Source organism: Pogona vitticeps, chromosome 1 (assembly GCF_051106095.1).
Source record: "Pogona vitticeps strain Pit_001003342236 chromosome 1, PviZW2.1, whole genome shotgun sequence".
NCBI classification, from domain to species: domain Eukaryota; kingdom Metazoa; phylum Chordata; class Lepidosauria; order Squamata; family Agamidae; genus Pogona; species Pogona vitticeps.
The window spans coordinates 295,651,793-295,669,251 of NC_135783.1; the positions used below are offsets into that span (position 1 = coordinate 295,651,793).

The 17,459-nt window shown below is 39.4% G+C and overlaps 1 protein-coding gene across 6 annotated transcripts in view; it reads left to right on the forward strand.

Moving 5' to 3' along the window:
* The window catches only part of RAD51B (RAD51 paralog B), a 473,685-nt gene extending 459,630 nt beyond the window's left edge, over window positions 1-14,055 (forward strand). For 4 of the 6 annotated variants that reach the window (XR_012082526.2, XR_012082525.2, XR_012082524.2 and 1 more), the window contains one exon: window positions 9,462-9,586. Coding sequence is in view for 2 of the 6 variants with exons in the window: in XM_072986151.2 (XP_072842252.2) it covers window positions 9,462-9,598 (137 nt within the window). In the remaining 4 variants the exon portion in view is untranslated. Of the gene's footprint in view, window positions 1-9,461 lie in introns of all 6 variants that reach the window. The other 2 variants (XM_072986151.2, XM_072986153.2) reach the window with 2 other exon arrangements.
* Window positions 14,056-17,459: the final 3,404 nt, after the last annotated feature.

The following is a 17,459-nucleotide window of genomic DNA, read 5'->3' on the forward strand; positions in this document are numbered from 1 at the left end:
CTATTGTCAAACATCAAAAGACTACCTAGAGGCATTGTGATGGAGTTTCTTAAACAAGTCCCAAGGCAGTTGGCCTCATAAATCTCATTCTGCAACTTCTCCTGGAATTGTGCCAGAAAAAAAGAAAAAATGAAAGAAAAAGAAAAAGTGTTTAATTATCTAGCATGGGCAATACTAACGATTCATGAGCACAATCCAGACAGGAAATATATCTTACTTCCTAGTTTGATCTATTAACCTGTATGCATTTTCCATAATTATTTTTCATTGAAATCATCTCCAAATTATACTATGATGCATAATATTATGTCAAATTCAGCATGTTGGTCTCATCATATCCTATCCATGTTGTCAGTTCTTGGAGCCCCCCAATTTGTTTGTTTTGTTAAAATATAGATTATCATGTTCCAGGACATGTAGCTCTCTCTTAAACCAAGACATTCAGCCCACATGTACCTTCCTCTGTTTTTAAAAGGGAGAAGTAGGGTTGTTTTTCTTAATCCAGAAGTGACTTCTGGTTTTGGCAGGAGGGGCTGGTGCAGCCCCCAAATACATTCCTCATTCAGAATCAAAAACAAGATTGCCAACGACTTCTAACAGCTACCCTTGAAGCTTTAAATGCTGTGTGTCCTCTCTCCACAATTCATTGAAGAAAAATGTTGAATCCAGAACACCTCTGCATTTTGAATAGTTAATAAACATTATCGCTCCAGCACTGGGTTCTTTGTCCCCTTCTCTCTGTTAGAATCAAAGCTCTCCACTTTTTTTTAGAGTAACGTGCCCCAATTTTTATGCACATATTTAGAGTATATTCTCTCAAGATTTTCAAGTCTCTTACAATAAACAATTGTGAATATTGTGAATGGCTTTTGCAGTCTTTTCTTGTCCGTTTTTTAATAGTACAATTTACATAGTACATTGCAGCTGTAGTCCTTATCTGTGCAAGCAAAAAGAATAGGGTTCACTATCATACCATGTCCCATTGTGGATATTATCAGTAATGTATTGATCTTTTGAGTATGCTTCAGAAAACCAATACAGGTAATCATATAAGCCAAAAGCAAGAAACTAATGATAGAATTGGAAGGGGTCTATAAGGCCATTGAGTCCAACCCCCTGCGCAATGCAGGAATCCAGTCAGAGTATGTTTGACGAATGGTTGTCTAACTTTCTCTTGAATGCCACCAGTGTTGCAGTGCTCACCACCTCCATTGGTAATTGGTTCCATTGTTATACTCCTCTAACAGTTAAGACATTTTTCCTGATGTTCAGTAAAAAAAACTGCCTCCCTGTAAATTGAGCTCATTATTATGTATCCTGCCGTCCCGGGGGGGGAGGGGAATCAGGAACAGATCATGCCCCTCCTCCATATGACTGTCTTTCAAATGCTACATAGTGCTGCAGTGTTAAATTAAGACAGCGCTATTTCAAATGCTCACCATGCCTGTTAAGGTCAGTACTATTTCACTTGCTAAACATTGGTGGAAAAGAGTGAATTTGAATACTGACCAAGGGAGAAGGTAGGAGGGTGGTGGTGATGGCAGAGAAGGGGAAGGGGACTGTGTCACATGTGGACATTTGAAATTTACCTTCCCATGGCAATTAAACATTTCTGTGAGAATTGTGAAAGGCTGGGGTAAGGAGAACTTCTGTGTGGTCACAGCTAGAGACTCCTTGAAAGGAACAGAAGGCCTGTCTTTCTTTTCAGTTGCAGTCACAACCAGGGTTCAGAACATCCTTCAGGGGACCAAATATAACATCCCAGGCCTCCACTCTGGCGTATGATAGCTTCCACTGACACTTCTCCCCTCCCAACAGAAAAGATAAAGCCTATGCCAAAAGGGTCTTCCTGCATTTTCTGCTCTGGCAGGGGTTGAACACGATTACTCTTCGGGCTCTAAAGTTTGTGATTCTATGAGTCTGTTATTCTGTGGCTTTCCAGAAATAACATTTTCATTTTATCTTCCATAATGGTTTTGGAATTTGGCTGAAAGGCAGAGTAGGCAAAAAAAGTAAGAGTTTTTTCATATAACTTGTTAGAAATATGTGTACGGTGTTGCTGACACTGTGCTTATGGTTATTCTGAATATTAAATTTCTGGAAAATGGTTTCAAAAACCAGTAAAGAAATGTCACTATCTTTTTCAAAGAACTAATGGTACATGTAATTGCCTTGATGATATTGTATCATTCCTGAGACTGCTAGTTCAGATCTATTAATTTAAATGGGTCTTAGACTTCAATAACTGTGCAAAGGAAACTGATATATAAGCAATTATTAGGAAGCAGAGTTGGTTGGTTACTTTCCTGGACTAGAACTCCTAGAATCCCCAAGCTGACATGGTCAATGACTATCTGGGCTAAGTCCAAAAAATAAAATCTCGAGCTTGTCATGCATCTTATTTCCTGCTAGAGTCTAGCCTATAGCAGTGGAACAAAGCAGTTTAATGAAGTAGGGGTTTAGGAAGGTGGTATCACATTGGATTGGCACTTGCTTGTGTGTGTATGGATATGTGTGTGTGTGAAGTCAAATATGGCAAAGCAAACTGCCCTAGAACGTTTTCTAGTTACAATAAAATAACTGATCTGTGTCTTCGAAGGAAACAGCACATTCTGTTTTCCACTAATCTCTAAATTTGCCCTCATTTTCTCTTGCATTTTTTCCTGGAAATCAGATGACAGTGTCTCACTTGTGGATGGTTCCAATAAAAACTGACAGCAAAAAAAAAGAAAAAAAAACAGCCATTTAATGAGAACATCACCAGAGGCCCATGTGTGCGTGGCAAAATGTCATTTGTGCTTTATTAATATGCAGCAGCAATATGTACATAGCTGCTTTACATACTTCTCCTCTGCCCATTTTATGCAGAAAACAACCCTGTAAGATATATATGGGTGAAAAGATGGCCCAAAGAGACCAAGTAAGCTGTGTGATTATAGTGGGGTTTAATGTGTTTTATCTGCTTCGGATGGAAAACCCATACAAATCCCTATATCATGCAAACTGAGGTTCAAAAAATGAGCACAATACTCAGATTAGGCCATACGGATTTTAAGAACTAGAATTGGGAACATCATTTGCAGAGTTCTACTTTTTGTGTGAAGGAATGGGAGTTTTATGGTCTGTCAGTTCTATGTACTGTATTTACTCAAGGTATGGAGCAGAGCAGCAGATGTTAACAGATTACCAGAATAATGAATTGCAGACTGAGGTTCCCTTGTAGATTAATTCTTTACTCAGAAAGATTCTGCGACTATGTAAACTGCTGAGACATCATTTCCATGCTCCCTGAGTCAAACTCAGCTAAGAAAAAAGAAAGAAATTTGACAGTGAAGCTTTCTTCCAGTTTTCATCTAAAACAAGCAGATAGCTTTCCATGTTCAGAAAATTACTTTTGTTCCTCTCCTCAAACAATAATTACAGGCATCTGATGGCACCTAGCTGAAATCCAACATCTCTTTTAAGCTTGCATCTTTCGCAATGCCTGCTCATAAAATACACCACACATTAAAGTGGAGGGAATTACTAGCAGAACAGAGTGTTGTTTAAAATATATCAGTTGTGACTGGAGGAGTATGCTTTATAGATAATACCACAGACCTTGAATGTGTTTATTTTTGAAAAGGGGTTGACTCTGCTGCATTACTTTAATAGAAGGTACACTATGTCTCTAAATTTAATAAGAAAAGAAATACAAATATTGGCTTTTGTTCAGGTAAAAAGACTATTTTAGTTTCTTAAAGTATATGTTATGTTGACTTGTACTTAGAACAATTTCTCCCTTTGAGTTTCAGAAATATAGCTTAGCTGAAAATGTGCAACTAATAATACCACTATTATTTACTATTAGTAGTATCTCTGTAGCTCTATACAGTCAGCAAAAACAAGATCTGGAGCTGATTGTGATTCTGATCATCAGCTTCTTATAGCAAAATTCAAGCTTAAACTGAAGAAAATAGGAAAAACTACTGGGCTAGTCAGGTATAATCTAAACCAAATCCCTTTTGAATACACAGTGGAAGTGAAGAACAGATTTAAGGAATTCAATTTGGTGGACAAAGTGCCTGAAGAACTTTGGATAGAGGCTCGCAACATTGTACAGGAGGCAGCCACAAAAACCATCCCAAAGAAAATGAAATGCAAGAAAGTAAAGTGGCTGTCCAACAAGGCCTTACAAATAGCAGAGAAGAGAAAGGAAACAAAATGCAAGGGAGATAGGGAAAGTTACAGAATATTAAACGCGGACTTCAAAGAATAGCAAGGAGAGACAAGAGGGCCTTCTTAAATGAACAGTGCAAAGATCGAGAAAAATAAAAGAAAGGGAAAAACCAGAGATCTCTTCAAGAAAATTTGAGATATTAAAGGAACATTTTTTGCAAAGATGGACATGATAACAGACAAAAATGGTAGGGACGTAACAGAAGCAGAAGACGTCAAGAAGACGTGACAAGAATACACAGAAGAATCATACCAGAAAGATCTGGATGTCCTGGACAACCAACATCCTGGAGAGTGAAATCAAGTGGGCCTTAGAACTCACGGCTAGCAACAAGGCCAGTGGAGGTGATGGCATTCCAGTTGAACTATTTAAAATCTTAAAATACGATGCTGTTAAGCTGCTACACTCAATATGCCAGAAGTTTGGAAAACTTGGCCAGAGGACTGGAAAAGATCAATCTTACATCCCAATCCCAAAGAAGGGCCGTGCCAAAGAATGCTCCAACTACTGTACAATCACACTCATTTCACATACTAGCAAGGTTATGCTCAAAATCCCACATCGAAGCTACCAACATGAATTTGACCCAACTCCGGGAGGCAGTGGAAGACAGGAGAGTCTGGTGTGCTCTGGTCCATGGGGTCATGAAGAGTCGGACATGACTAAACGACTAAACAACAAAAGTATCTCTGTCTTCACAAATATGTACTTTAAAGTACAGCTAAAAAATTCTAGACCCAGGGTATGTGGACGTAGGCACTGCCTCTGTTAACATTGATTTGCAGAATTCAAGACACAGTCATCTTGCGGTCCAACTACTGCCAGGGTGTCCATTTCTTTGTATGAAATGCTAAGCTAGGTTCTCATTTACTAGACTTACTTTTCTATTTCTCCAAGAAAGAAGCTTTGAAAAAGCTTTCCTTAACTCTAGTATCTTTTTTATTCAAACAATTCTAGAAGGAGAGGATGACTTCTAAGAGAACAGTTCTCAAAGCGGCTAGTAAATGTCTCCAGGGAAGCATTTAAGCTTCCCCATTGTTCTTCATCCAAATCCTCTACATCAGCAAGGGTACATCTCATCAACTGACCTGACTATTTCTTGTTGTCTCAGCACAGAAGAGTTTATTGACTTTTCAAATTGTATGCGAACTGTCACTGGTGAACATTCACTTTCTTATCCCATGATTATCAAGCTAGCTCTTTGGTTTTAAGTCAAGCTTTCTTTAAAAAGTTGTTCTGCTATTAGATTAGATTCCATTGGGCATCCTTCAGTCTCAAGAGACTATGGTAACGTGCTCTAAATAGAGGACTTGGAACAGCATCTAGTGTGGCTAAGAAGGCCAATTCAAGAGTGACAATCCCTTCCACACTGAAGACAAATACAATCTGTCCCCTGTCCAGCTCCCTGATTTTGCTGGTTTCGGGACTGCCTCTTTGCCTCGGCTGGCTGAACAAGTGTCTCTTCAAACTGGGAGAGGCCATGCTGCACTGCCTGCCTCCAGGTTGAATGCTCAGATGTCAAGGTTTTGCATCTGTTGAGGTCCATTCCTAATGTTCTGCTATATTGTACTGTTAAAACATAGCCATATTTACAGATATAAATTTAAAAAAAAAACAGGAAGTCAATAACATTTCTGTGCAGAATGGCAGATTGATAGGAATGTGCAAAATTAAGTTATTATTTTTTAAAATGCTAGTTTAATGAAAACTTTTAAAAATTATTTTTTAAAAGAGAGTTTTTAAAGATCTCATAAAAGCAGAATAGGTGAGATACAACATCCAGAATTAAAGGATGTAAAGAAGAGTTGTCTAAATAACTATTGTTAGAATTGCAGGATAGGAACTAACAGAGTACAAACTGGGCACAGTATCTGATACAAGGCCCAGCAATAAGCTACTGGTGATATTTATGGAAACAGGTAATGTAGTAATCAGACAATGCAGGTTTACTCTAAATTGAAGTGGACTGAGAAGTTATTGTTAGCACCTCTAGTTCAGTGCAACATCTTTGCCAATCTTCTGGTGACATTCCTTCATTGTGGCTCAGACCCCAAGACAGTAATAGGTAAGCAGGACAGTTCTGCTTATACAAAGGAATTCCTCTTATCTTTTCCAGTTATCCCCATGCCCTGGGGATCCATCAACTTTTAGGAGTAATTTTCCAGTGAATTATAGTAGGGAATGAATCCAAGAAAGCATCATTGTATGGCCGGGGTTCTGCTCACTTACCTCAGCATCCAACTTGAGATCTGAAAAGAAATTTGCAGGGTTGTTTCCCTCTTTACATGTGCAAGCTGATGCTGTAATGGGAGTTTGCATGTTCTAGTCATAGCCTTGTGAGCCTGGCGATACATAACTTTCTTGAGCTGAAAGGTTTCGGTTAATCTCAGTTACAGTTTTTTTGAGTAAGATGAGAACTTCAGGCAAGACTCTAGGTACTTTTGCAAATCACTTGTTAATCTAGTACGATCTACTTTTCTGAGTGAGATATTGGGCTGATAGCAGTATGAAAGAAAAAAAAAGAGAAAATGCTTTTGTTTTTCTTTTCTTAAACAAGACTTGTTCCCTTTCTTCTACATGCTGCCCTCTTCCCAACTGTCTTGTTGACATAGTACTCCACATCATAGTTTCCTTGACTGCCTTCCCTTCCTTTTACACTGCATCATTTCCTGGTTATTTTGACATATTTCAGTGCTTATACAGCCTCATGGTGCAGTGATTAAACTGCAGTACTGCAGCCAAGACTCTGCTCATAACCGGAGTTCGATCCCAGGCTCAGGTAGCCAGCTCAAGGTTGAGTCTGCCTTCCATCCTTCCGAGGTCAGTAAATTGTGGGTGGGGAAAAGCTTTCTGTGGGTGGGGCAATGTGTAGCCCTAATAATTAAATATAAACCTGTACAGACTTCAGTTTTGCTGTATTCCTGAACAATAGCAATTTCTTCATCTAGGTGCATTCTGCCCAGTAGGGGTCCTTGGAGAAACTTTGCTTTTCAGCACTACAGTGGAATTTGTTTGAACGATCAGTACAAGAAATCCAGCATACTCAAACACACATTTGCCTCTGTCTCTGCCACCTCTTCGTGCAATTAATTTAGCAGCAAATATTCCCCTTTAGTCTAAATTCTTTACCAAACAAGGAGATGCAGTCTGTAGCAATTCATTATCACCTAGACTGTTTTTCTCCTCCTTAAGACATGGATGCTATTCTAGGTTGCTACACAGTTATTTTTTTTTATCACTACATTTGCCTGTAACAAATGTCTGTAGGAAATTAAATGCCTGTAGCAAATGTAGTGGGCCAGTTTGCAGTTTTGGACCTTCACAGACACAGGAGTGAAAAGGGGTGAAAAAGAAACTGGAAATGACTAGATTCATTTTTGGTCTTGAAAAATGACTTTTGGGGGTTCTAAATAATACAGGAAGACTTGCAGCCAATTTAAAAAGGAGATTATTGATATCCAGGGGAAGTGGTTGGAGGTCTTGGGGGAGGCACAAGTGGGCACTCTTAGGGCAGGCTTCAGTAGCTCCCCAGGAGATAATAATCAAGTAATCACCAGTAGCCTTCTGTTACTGCAATTGGGGTATTTACTGGCCTGGTTCTGGCAATATATCTCTCCAGTCTGTTTCTTACACGAGGGAAAGAAGCAATCAGTGCCTTGTGAGGAATAATTCTGCCTACGTAACTGCCCACCTCCATGGATACTCGACAGCCATGCATGGACATATCATTTTAATAGGCTGTGTACATGTAAAATCCAACCTGTGTAGCTCTAAATTGGATGCCAGATAACTGATACACACAATATGGCCTCCAGGCACACATGCATTGGATATTATGCAAGTCGGACATCGTATGTAAACATGACACCCCCTTATGTATCTCTGGTAGGATATATGTCCCCTGGGCAAGGAAAGATGGTGCAATCCAGCCCATAAAGAGAAGATGAAGGAATAACAAGTATACAAACATGGCCACTATTTTTAAAATTTGAGATAGATTAAATCCAAATAAATACTGCACATTGTTCCAAAGCAGTTTGATGAAAGGCTGCAAGATAAATTTGCTTAACGTCTCTTTGCTCTGTTCAGCCTTAGTAAATATTTCAGGCTTTAGAAAATCTTTAATAGAGATTTGATAGATTACTATAGAGGGCTCTTTGCCCATTATCACTTATATTCTCTGGGCTGAGATACGTAAGTGGTGAGTGTGACCTGGTTTATACACTCATCAGATTCAAGTCAGACACATGTTATCACTTTCTATAGAGACTTCCCAGACCACACCCAAATAAGTTCTCTTGTGGATAGGACGTTGAGAGTGGGGAAGTTTGATTGTTGCCCTGTTTCTTTCAAGCTCAACACCCGACGAGTAATGAGAAATCTTACTCTATTTCATGCTAAATATGGACATCAATCATGCGGGCACCTCTTAGGAGCACCCCCTAGGGCTGGGATCTACAGGGGATGGCTGCATCTAGAGGCCTGCTGACTCAGAGTAGCTGTGGTAAGAAAGGGAACTTTTTGCCACTTTCTTTGTCAGTTTTAGAAAGAGAAAACTTTATCTTTCCACTGACCCAAATGGGAAGAAATGAACTAGGTCTGGAGTAGGTCTAGGCCTATTTGGCTATGTATTGAGAGAACAAAGGCTACATAGGATCTTGTAAATTCGAGGCTTCCCCTCCCATGCCCGGGAACATCCTGTTTTGGGCCCCTCCACTCCATAACATTAAAGATGTGTAAGCAATTGTGGCCCAGCCCTCTATCACGGCACTGCAGGGAGGCCTGTGTTTGTTAACCTTCGTTTCCACCCACAACGAGGGAGATCAGCAGCATGCCACAAAATCCTCAGTTGTCCTTCCAGGAAACATAAGATTGCTTCCTTACCTAGTAAGGTCTTTGTTAAAAGTTGTAAAAGGACATCCAGGAAAACAGAGAACTACAGTACTGGTCAAGTACCATTCAGGTATATTTCAAGTGAATTCTCTGTCAAATAATCACTATATAGAAGCATATTAAATGGTTGATTATACTACTGTAAGAATGACTGATAATTATTCTTTGAGTAAAATAAGAAGATAGGAAGGAACATGGCACTTTTCCCCACATGGCACTGAGTACTACTTGTTTTTTAAAGGATCCTTCCCTATCATTATTCAAACTTTAAAATGAAATTTGAAAAACAAACAAATGTGTTCAGTAATCCTGGTGTCACCGAATGGGCTTTATTTCTTATGTGTTTCAGAACCCAGTCAAAAGGACCAGCCATGTTGCAGTTGGGAAGAAATAAGTCCTGCACTGCAAACAATAAAAGTGAGGAAAGATACCTTTAAAGATGAACCAGAAATGGCTTTACTTGATGTCACCAGCAAGATTTCATAGTTTATAGCAGCACATGCAATATGTAAGCTTATGAGCAACTGGAAAAGAAAATGCTGAAGCCCAAAGAACAATGGCCACATGTGATTTATATTATTACTCTTTTCTGGATATGGAACAACTTCTACATGATCATGAAGTTTCTGAATTGATAATAAATTCTGGGGCTTGAACCATATCAATTTTCAGTAATTTATATTAGCACAAAGGTAATACACTTGAATCCCGTAAACTACTGGGTTTTGTTGTTGTTGTTGTTGATTAATCTTCTCATTCCTCTCCAGATTGAGGTTGAATGAACAAAATTGTTAATAAATAGTCCCTTGTTTTCTTACGTTTTTATGCATTCTATATTGATCTCTGTTTACTTTAATTGCAGAAAAAAAATATCCACCCAGGTTTCAGACTTTTGAGTTGAATTTGGTCAGCTTTCTCTGTGCAATTTGATCTTCAAAGCACGCCAAGAGCAAAATCCAAAATACTAACATGAATTCCATTACAGTGCTTAATTTTTATTGCGGAAAACTGTAATACTATTCTTGAAGCAGCAACTGCATAATAAACTGATATCTCCCCGCAGAAAGGCAAATCAGTAACTTGTAAAATAACTTGGGACATAGAAAAACTCCAGAAGCAGTACTGAGATCTATGGCTGAAACAGTGTACCTGCTTAATGACACTAAGAAGATTTATAGCAGAGGTAATTCAGTAAGTGCTCTTTTATTTATTTTCTATGCTGCAGTGACATTCCAAGGAAAAGGCACCCATTTTTTCAAGAAATCCACTGGGTACCAAACAAAACACAGTGGGTCAGGATATATGCTAAGAAATGGATTGTGGAAAGCATTTTGATAAGCAAATCAGGGTCAGTTATGCTGTCAGAATGTTACAATGTAAAAGGAACTCATTGCTTCTCAATAGCCAGGTTCTCTTTAGCGTTACTCCAAGCAAGCAAGCAATTAGTTATCTTACATGGTATTAATGTCTTGTGTTAACTTAATCAACAGATGAGAAAAATACAGTGGAACCTCAACTTACGAACGTCCCTATCTATGAACATTTCGACTTACGAACCACTCTGTTCGCAAAAATTTGCTTCGACTTGCGAATGGAGCTTTGACTTACAAATGGAAAAAAGTGTTCTGTTTAAAAGGTGTTTCCCCCCCCCCTTTCCTGCCCTTTTTTTGAGCTAAGTTCATATTGGGTCAAAAGAAGAAAAAAGAAAAAAATTCTCCCTCTAGTGGCAGAGTACGGATTAGCTGGCTTTGCCTCTACTTGTGAACAGCGCCTCTAGATAAGAACAAAAACAGCCAGAACAGATTAAATGGTTTTCAGTGCATTCCTATGGGGAATTTTGCTTCAACTTATGAACATTTCGATGTACAAACACCATTCCAATATGGATTAAGTTCGTAAGTCAAAATTCCTCTGTACAAGGAACTGCTTTCCAGTTCCCTTGATGTTGCACTTTGGAAATATTTGTAAAAACACACAAAAAAGGAAATAAATAATTCTTCCCTTCTCACTTAGGATTCATAAGAGAATGGCAAAAAATCTGAAAAAATTCCTATCAAAATGCCACTTAAATGCCTTGTAAAACAACTTCTGAAAATAACCAGGTGTTATTTGTCACACTAAGTAGCTTAGGTACTGCTCTGCAAGCTAAAAGTAACTTTATAGTTACTACTTGTACTATTTGTTACCTGAAAAGTATCTAGTTTTAGGTAACCATTCTACTTTTAACTAGTTACATCTTAGCTTTGCCCACAACAATCTTAAAATTGTTATTACAATTTTGATATAGTAAATATACCAGGTGATAGCATCAATTTTTTTCAAGTACATGCACTTTTGGGACACTTAAATGAACCTTTTGTAGATTCTGCAGTGATGGTTTTTCTAATGCTTAGTCCAGATTAAAAACTAGAATGGTACAGTGGTGAGTCTGGTTATCTTCCAGAGAAAATGACACATTGCTTGAATGTTATCCTGTTTCTCCAAAAATAAGACCTAACCTGAAAATAAGCCCTAGTATTGTTTTTCAGGAGGCTCATAATATAAGCCCTACTCCAAAAATAAGCCCCAGTTAAGAGAAACCCCACCCACCACCATTGCGCAGCATTGTGCAGCAACTGGAAGATGATGACGTGACTGTATTTGAATAAATGTAGATTGTGGTACATGAAAAAAGTAAAACATCCCCTGAAAATAAGCCCTAGTGCGTTTTTGAAGCAAAAATTAATATAAAACCCTGTCTTATTTTCAGCAATAGTACTACAAAAGGCACAGTAGGTGTTAGGTAACTCAAACAGGCATTCTCCTTTTTTCTTGTCTTTGCTATTCCATCTTGGTAATCCTCTCTTTAAATTAATTGTTTTAAATTGAAATTGTAATTTTATGATTTTATATATTTTTATACTGTTCTGTTTTATTTTGTAAGCCACCCCGAGTAGACATGGTCTAGAGGGGCGGGGTAAAAATGAAATAAATAAATAGATATGTAACGAGACAACGCATATGTAGGGAGCAGGCTGCTCCTGTAAAGCAAAAACATTTAGCCAAAATTGTTTCCCTAGCTGAAGGGGGTGAATTAAAAGGTTTGTTGAAATTATGTGCAACAATGCTTAATAAGAAAGGTCTCTTCCTGGCTCAGACTACGGCCATCTTTAGAAAGAAGACACAGGGGCCAGATGTTAGAGAAGTTCCAGGAAGAGTGAAATTCTTAACTAATGAAAGTGTCTGGGTGTCACAGCGAGAGGTTTTCTCACAGTTAGGATTATGCAAATTAGCTTGCTTTGGTTAGTAATTAGTCCTCCAAATTTAAACAAGGGATTCTTTGCTTAACCCCCACCCCACTGCTTCAGATCATTTTTCTGCAAAGTTCAAAGTTAATGTATTTTCAGCTCTTATTACAAGTTCTCTCTAAGTCTGGGTCTAGCTTGAGTGGTCTCACAACACAGGAGGAAGAACTGAAAATGTAGCTAAGCTGCCATGTGATAAAATATGCTTGTCTTCAACTTTAAGTAGCCATATGGAAACAAAGCCATTCAGTACGATCCAGATTCCAGTCTTACCACTAAGATGTTTCCCATTCTTGCTAATGTTGGGAACAGCTCCACACAGAGGAAAATGAGGTAAGATAAGTGTGTAGAGCTGCCTCTGCTCTTAAATGAACAGAAAAGTGCTTTATCAAAGCAGGGGGGAGGGGGACAGGCCCACACAGGCCTTGCAGCTCCTGCTTGCAAAATTGCTCCCGTTGCGTAGCAACAGCTTTCCATATTGCTCTTTGGCAAAGAACCATCTTTCTTTAGGGACATAACTTGGGTGCAAATATATATTTTTCAATATAAATGGGAGAGTATCAATCCTGGAGAAACATGCATTCACAGTTGCTCTCTTTGCCAACAACAAAGAACTTGTTGCTACAGCTACCGGAAACATCCTTTCCAGTGAGCCACTTATTGAAAAAAGAAAACAAAACACATCTTGGGTAAGGGAACTGCTCCTTGTGGTCTCTGTTACCTGCCTGGTCATCCAGAGTTTTTTTTAAAAAAAAATCTATCGTTTGACAGTGCGGTTGCTGCCTTTGACTGGATCAAACAGGCCAGCATTTGATCTGGGAAACCATTTGTAGGGGAGAAAGGGATAGTTCTTCTCTCCGCCACCCGCCCCTACACACTGATCACATGGCTAAGTCCCAAGACCTTTCAGTGACACAATAGGCTGAATGGCAAGGAAAATTCCAGGGGAGAACATTTAGGTCTCCAAGGAGCTATTATGGTCTGTGTAAGCCAAAAAAAAAAAAAAAAAAGGAGGCCATGAAATGGAGAGAGAGAACGTGTATATAGTATATTCCTGTTCTATGTGTTTTTGAACATAAAAATGCAGGCATGGCGTGCCCTGTCAGAATGTTATAGTTTTGCAAGGACAAGGGCTTAAAATATTTTCCTCAGTCATTTTCCCCAGAGAGATTTTACCCAAGGAACTAGAGTGTTGGCAAACATTATTAATTCTTTGTTTTATCTCCTCCTTCACTAATAGTATAAATGAAGTATTGGTATTTGAAGACAGAGAGTGTGAGTGAGATCCTTGAAATCACCCAGAGTTGTTGGCAGTTTTTGGGCAGAAAGAGGATGAGGTCTGAGCTCCACCCCACCCCTCACGTCCTCCCTCTCTTCTTTTTTAGTTCTATGCCTGAGATGCTAGACAACAATCTGGCCTTGTCTGCAAACTTCAAGGCTGCATTCACAGCAGTATTATTTCTGTTACTGTCTTTTATGTTCATAGTATTCCATTGGTGATTTCCACATGTTGTGCTTCATAATTCTTGAAACAATCCTGTTCACAGTACGCACATCTTTCTTCATGATTTCTGTGCAGCCCTACATAGAAATAGCAGCCACACTAGGTAGTATCAGGGAATAAGCATGCCTATCCTCAGAAACCTTTTCCCATGTACCACACAACAGCTTTTCTATTCTGTGCACAAGCCAGCGGATGAGGCCAGCATTTTCCCAGTCTGGTTCTGAGACTACAATTCTGTTATTCTTCATGTTACAACTTTATTTTGCCATAATTTTACTCCTTATGTTGAAAGGGAGCATTTTGTTTCTTTTCCCTTCCAATAATTCTTTATGAGTGGATAGATATCTTTAGTATCTATCTATCTTTGGTGCATTTCTAGGACAGAATGCACACACATACACCAGTTTCAGGCACAACCCAGCCTTGAGCTGCCCCAGCCTTCAAACAGAAGTCAAGGCCAAAACTCTGCTTTTTGACAATAAATATATATTACTTTGACTCATCATCTTACATGTAAGCATTGGTGGAATTTCTACAGTTTTGCAAGATGAGACCAGGTTTACAGAGGTAACTGCAGCTGTCGGACAGTACTTAAGCCTGTTAAAAGCTCAAATGGACGAAGCACGCATATCAAATTATTTTCAGATGATATCTTGCTTTTCTGATCTTGAAGCCTAGATATCATTAACCTTGCTAGAAAAATTGATGGAAATGATTAGCATCTTCTGATAAGACAGCACTGTTTTTTCAACTATTTTTTTACCATGTTCATATATTGGAAGAACATAGTATCCCCCTCTGTATATATATAATATTTACAGAGGGGGATACTATGTTCTTCCAATATTTACAATATTTTTAGCTGCACCATTACCAAAATTAATCAGGTCACTTTGCAGCTGGATCCTTTTCAGCATATATATAAGTGACCTGATGGCAGATACCAGCAATGTGAAATCCAGTACTAATAAATAAAAAGAATTGAGGGAAAATAAACAGCAGTGAAGTGAAATAGAGGGCAAGAGGGAGGGCCACTGCTTCTTGTTGCACTTGGTGTCACTGCTATAGAGTGAATTTATTTTCACACAGGGTTGCTTGAACTTTCAGATGAGAGCATGGGCCCTCATGCCTATAAAACTTGGCTAATGCAATACTGTAGTATGTTGCTGCTGGAGTCTGGGGAAGGGTCACCACTGAGCATTTTCTCCTGGCCTGCTGCTGCCAGGGGTGCTGCAACAAGAAGGTTAATGAGTCACAGTCATGCCCTCCCCAGTCCCTCGTTTCGTTTAGTCGTGTCCGACGCTTCGTGACCCCATGGACCAGAGCACGCCAGGCCCTCCTATCTTCCACTGCCTCCCGGAGTTGGGCCAAATTAATGCTGGTAGCTTCGATGACACTGTCCAACCATCTCATCCTTTGTTGTCCCCTTCTCCTCTTGCCTTCACACTTTCCGAACATCAAGGTCTTTTCCAAGGAGTCTTCTCTTCTCATGAGATGGCCAAAGTACTGGAGCCCCAGCTTCAGGATCTGTCCTTCCAGTGAGCACTCGGGGTTGATTTCCTTTAGAATTGATAGGTTTGTTCTCCTTGCAGTCCAGGGGACTCTCAAGAGCCTCCTCCAACACCACAATTCAAAAGCATCAATTCTTCGGCGGTCAGCTTTCTTTATGGTCCAGCTCTCACTTCCATACATCACGACAGGAAAAACCATAGCTTTGACTATGCGGACTTTCATTGGCAAGGTGATGTCTCTGCTTTTTAGGATGCTGTCAAGGTTTGTCATCGCTTTCCTCCCAAGAAGCAAGCGTCTTTTAATTTCGTGGCTGCTGTCTCCATCCGCAGTGATCATGGAGCCTAAGAAACTAAAATTTGTCACTGCCTCCATGTCTTCCCCTTCTATTTCCCAGGAGGTGATGGGACCAGTGGCCATGATCTTAGTTTTTCTGATGTTGAGCTTCAGACCTTTTTTGCACTCTCCTCTTTCACCCTCATTGCAAGGTTCCTTAATTCCTCCTCACTTTCTGCCATCAGAGTGGTATCATCTGCATATCGGAGGTTGTTGATATTTCTTCCGACAATCTTAATTCCGGTTTGGGATTCCTCCAGTCCAGCCTTTCGAATGATGTATTCTGCATATAAGTTGAATAAGCAGGGGGACAATATATAGCCTTGTCGTACTCCTTTCCCAATTTTGAACTAATCAGTTGTTCCATATCCAGTTCTAACTGTTGCTTCCTGTCCCACGTATAGGTTTCTCAGGAGACAGATAAGGTGGTCAGGCACTCCCATTTCTTTAAGGACTTGCCATAGTTTGTTGTGGTCCACACAGTCAAAGGCTTTTGCATAGTGAATGAAGCAGAAGTAGATGTTTTTCTGGAACTCTCTGGCTTTCTCTATAATCCAGTGCATGTTAGCAATTTGGTATCTAGTTCCTCTGCCCCTTAAGAATCCAGCTTGTACCTCTGGGAGTTCTCGGTCCACATACTGTTGAAGCCTACCTTGGAGGATTTTGAGCATAACCTTGCTAGCATGTGAAATGAGTGCAACTGTACGGTAGTTAGAGCATTCTTTGGCACTGTCCTTCTTTGGGATTGGGATGTAGATTGATCTTTTCCAGTCTTCTGGCCACTGTTGAGTTTTCCAAACTTGCTGGCATATTGAGTGTAGCAGCTTAACAGCATCATCTTTTAACCCTACCTTGCTGCAAATGGCACAAGGGATCAAAATGCATGTACCTACTGGCTCACTCTCATCCTTCCTGTCCTTTCTGGGGCACTGATGTCGAGTTGTTTTCTTTTTTTATTGCTACCCTGTTTCCCAGAAAATAAGATCTAAGCTGAAAATAAGCCCTGGTTTGATTTTTTAGGATGCTCGTAATATAAACCCTACCCCCAAAATAAAGCCCAGTTAAGTGAAACCCCGCCCTCCACCATTGTGCAGCAACCAGAAGATGACATGACTGTATTTGAATGAATATAGATTGTTCTATATGAAAAAAATAAAACATCCCCTGAAAATAAGCCCTCATGCGTTTTTTAGAGCAAAAATTAGTATAAGATCCTGTCTTCTTTTTCGGGAAACGTGGTATATATATGCTACCAGACATGCACAGAAAACTGGGAAGGTTTCTGCTCAGTGCCAACATAATTAATCTATCCTGAAATACTATGTTCTCTGATTTGCTGGGCAGAGGATGATGTTTATTGCCCTGCTTCAGGCAGTAAAGAGTGTGGTACTAACCTTGGATAAAAGGTTAATATTAACACCCTTCGAGAAGCTTTTCTTTTTACATAATGGCTCTAAAACCTCAATACATAAATATTACAAAAGAGAATATTTTGAATCCGAAGGGAAGCTTCTTCTCAAGTCAGAACAGCATATTTAGGTGTTGGTGTTCTTTTCCTTCCCAGCATATGGCATTGCTCACTTCCTTAAACCATCTGGAAGTGTTTTACTGATTAATTCCTACAGGCAGTTTTGAGTTGGTAGAAAGTGAATTTCCAATCTTTTTTCATTTATCTCACTCCCATAACAAACTAGTGATGTAGTTCATTGTTATT